Below are 1,255 nucleotides of genomic sequence, written 5' to 3' on the forward strand. Positions count from 1 at the left end.
GAAAAATTCGGCCCTGCGGCGCTTGTTTCCGGTTCCTGACGGGGCATAGATGTTGATAAACCTGGTGTTGTTTATCGTGACAGCGAGACCTCTACTGTTCGGCAGTTTCGTCACGTCTGTAAGTAGGATCCCCTCTTTAGTCATAATCGCTGTGCCGAGGCTATTGTCATTGCCAGGATTGATGACGGCGTTGTAGCCAGTGATGTCGTCCAAACGGATAGCCGTTACTTCTTGCAGCATTAAGATGTCAACATCAGCGGCGTACAGAAAATCTTGGAGATTTCTCAGATTGAGGGTGCTGCTAATTTTATTTATATTCAAGGTCGCAATTCTGTACGCCTGCAAGGACGTCATGTGGACTATACCGCGTCAGGATGGTATACTATTTGCTGGTGAAGTGGATGTGTGCTCTACTTAGAAGAAGTCGGCATCATCATCTTCTGCACGAGCGTCTTTGATGGTGGTTTGTTGCCGGGTGGACACATCTTGTCGACGGTCGGGTGCCGTCCGTCCTGAACGTTGTGGTATGTCAGCCATCTCTGCATCATGGTTTTGCTCCTCGATGTCATCCGCCCAATCTCGCGTGCACGTAACTTCCCGCGTGTCCGTTTTTGGTACAGGTGGAGGGTCCTTCGGACTAACTGGACCGTCTGGAATGTGGATTCCACGGTCGGGTTCAGTGTCCTCATTTCGGGTCTTCTTCTTTGTTGTTCGATCTTCCAGAGGAGTTGCCTGTGTCGTCTCCGCCAGTTCTTGGCCTATCTGTTTCGCCTTTTCACGCAGGATTGGCGCGATTTCTGCTGCTCCCTGTCGGGCTATTCGACGTTTCTTCCGTTTCTTCGGTGAAACAGTTGTAGGCTGCTGGTCATTATCCTCCGACGTGGCAACCGTGTCCTCTTTTTGTTGCCCGACTTCTTCGAGTGGTTTGCACACGCCTTCTTCTGCCGTCTTAGCCTGGTCTTGTTCTGCACGTCTGTCAGTTTCCTCGTCTTGGGAATGTGCTGGACCTGTAGCTTCTGTGTTGCTAGTATCCATGGCTACGTTACCATCGGGAACGTCGGCATAAGCAACTACCGCCCTGTCGAAACACATGTCTGGGGCGACGTCACTGCGAATTGCGGCGGCGTACGTCACGGGTAGCGTGGCTATCTGACTAGGCGAGTCTCGCTCCCCAGTCGGCAGTTGCGTCACACGCCGTTGAACACACTGCGCGCGGACGTGTTGGGTCGAACCACAACCCGAGCAGGTTCTCGGC

At 52.7% G+C, this 1,255-nt stretch overlaps 1 protein-coding gene across 1 annotated transcript; it reads right to left on the reverse strand.

The window, feature by feature from the left end:
- Positions 1-414: 414 nt before the first annotated feature.
- On the reverse strand, positions 415-1,035 carry LOC126195242 (uncharacterized). Its single transcript, XM_049933769.1, has one exon. It carries the CDS (start codon positions 1,033-1,035, stop codon positions 415-417), a length of 621 nt encoding a protein of 206 aa, XP_049789726.1.
- Between the last annotated feature and the right edge of the window lie 220 nt (positions 1,036-1,255).

Source organism: Schistocerca nitens, chromosome 7 (genome assembly GCF_023898315.1).
Source record: "Schistocerca nitens isolate TAMUIC-IGC-003100 chromosome 7, iqSchNite1.1, whole genome shotgun sequence".
NCBI lineage: Eukaryota > Metazoa > Arthropoda > Insecta > Orthoptera > Acrididae > Schistocerca > Schistocerca nitens.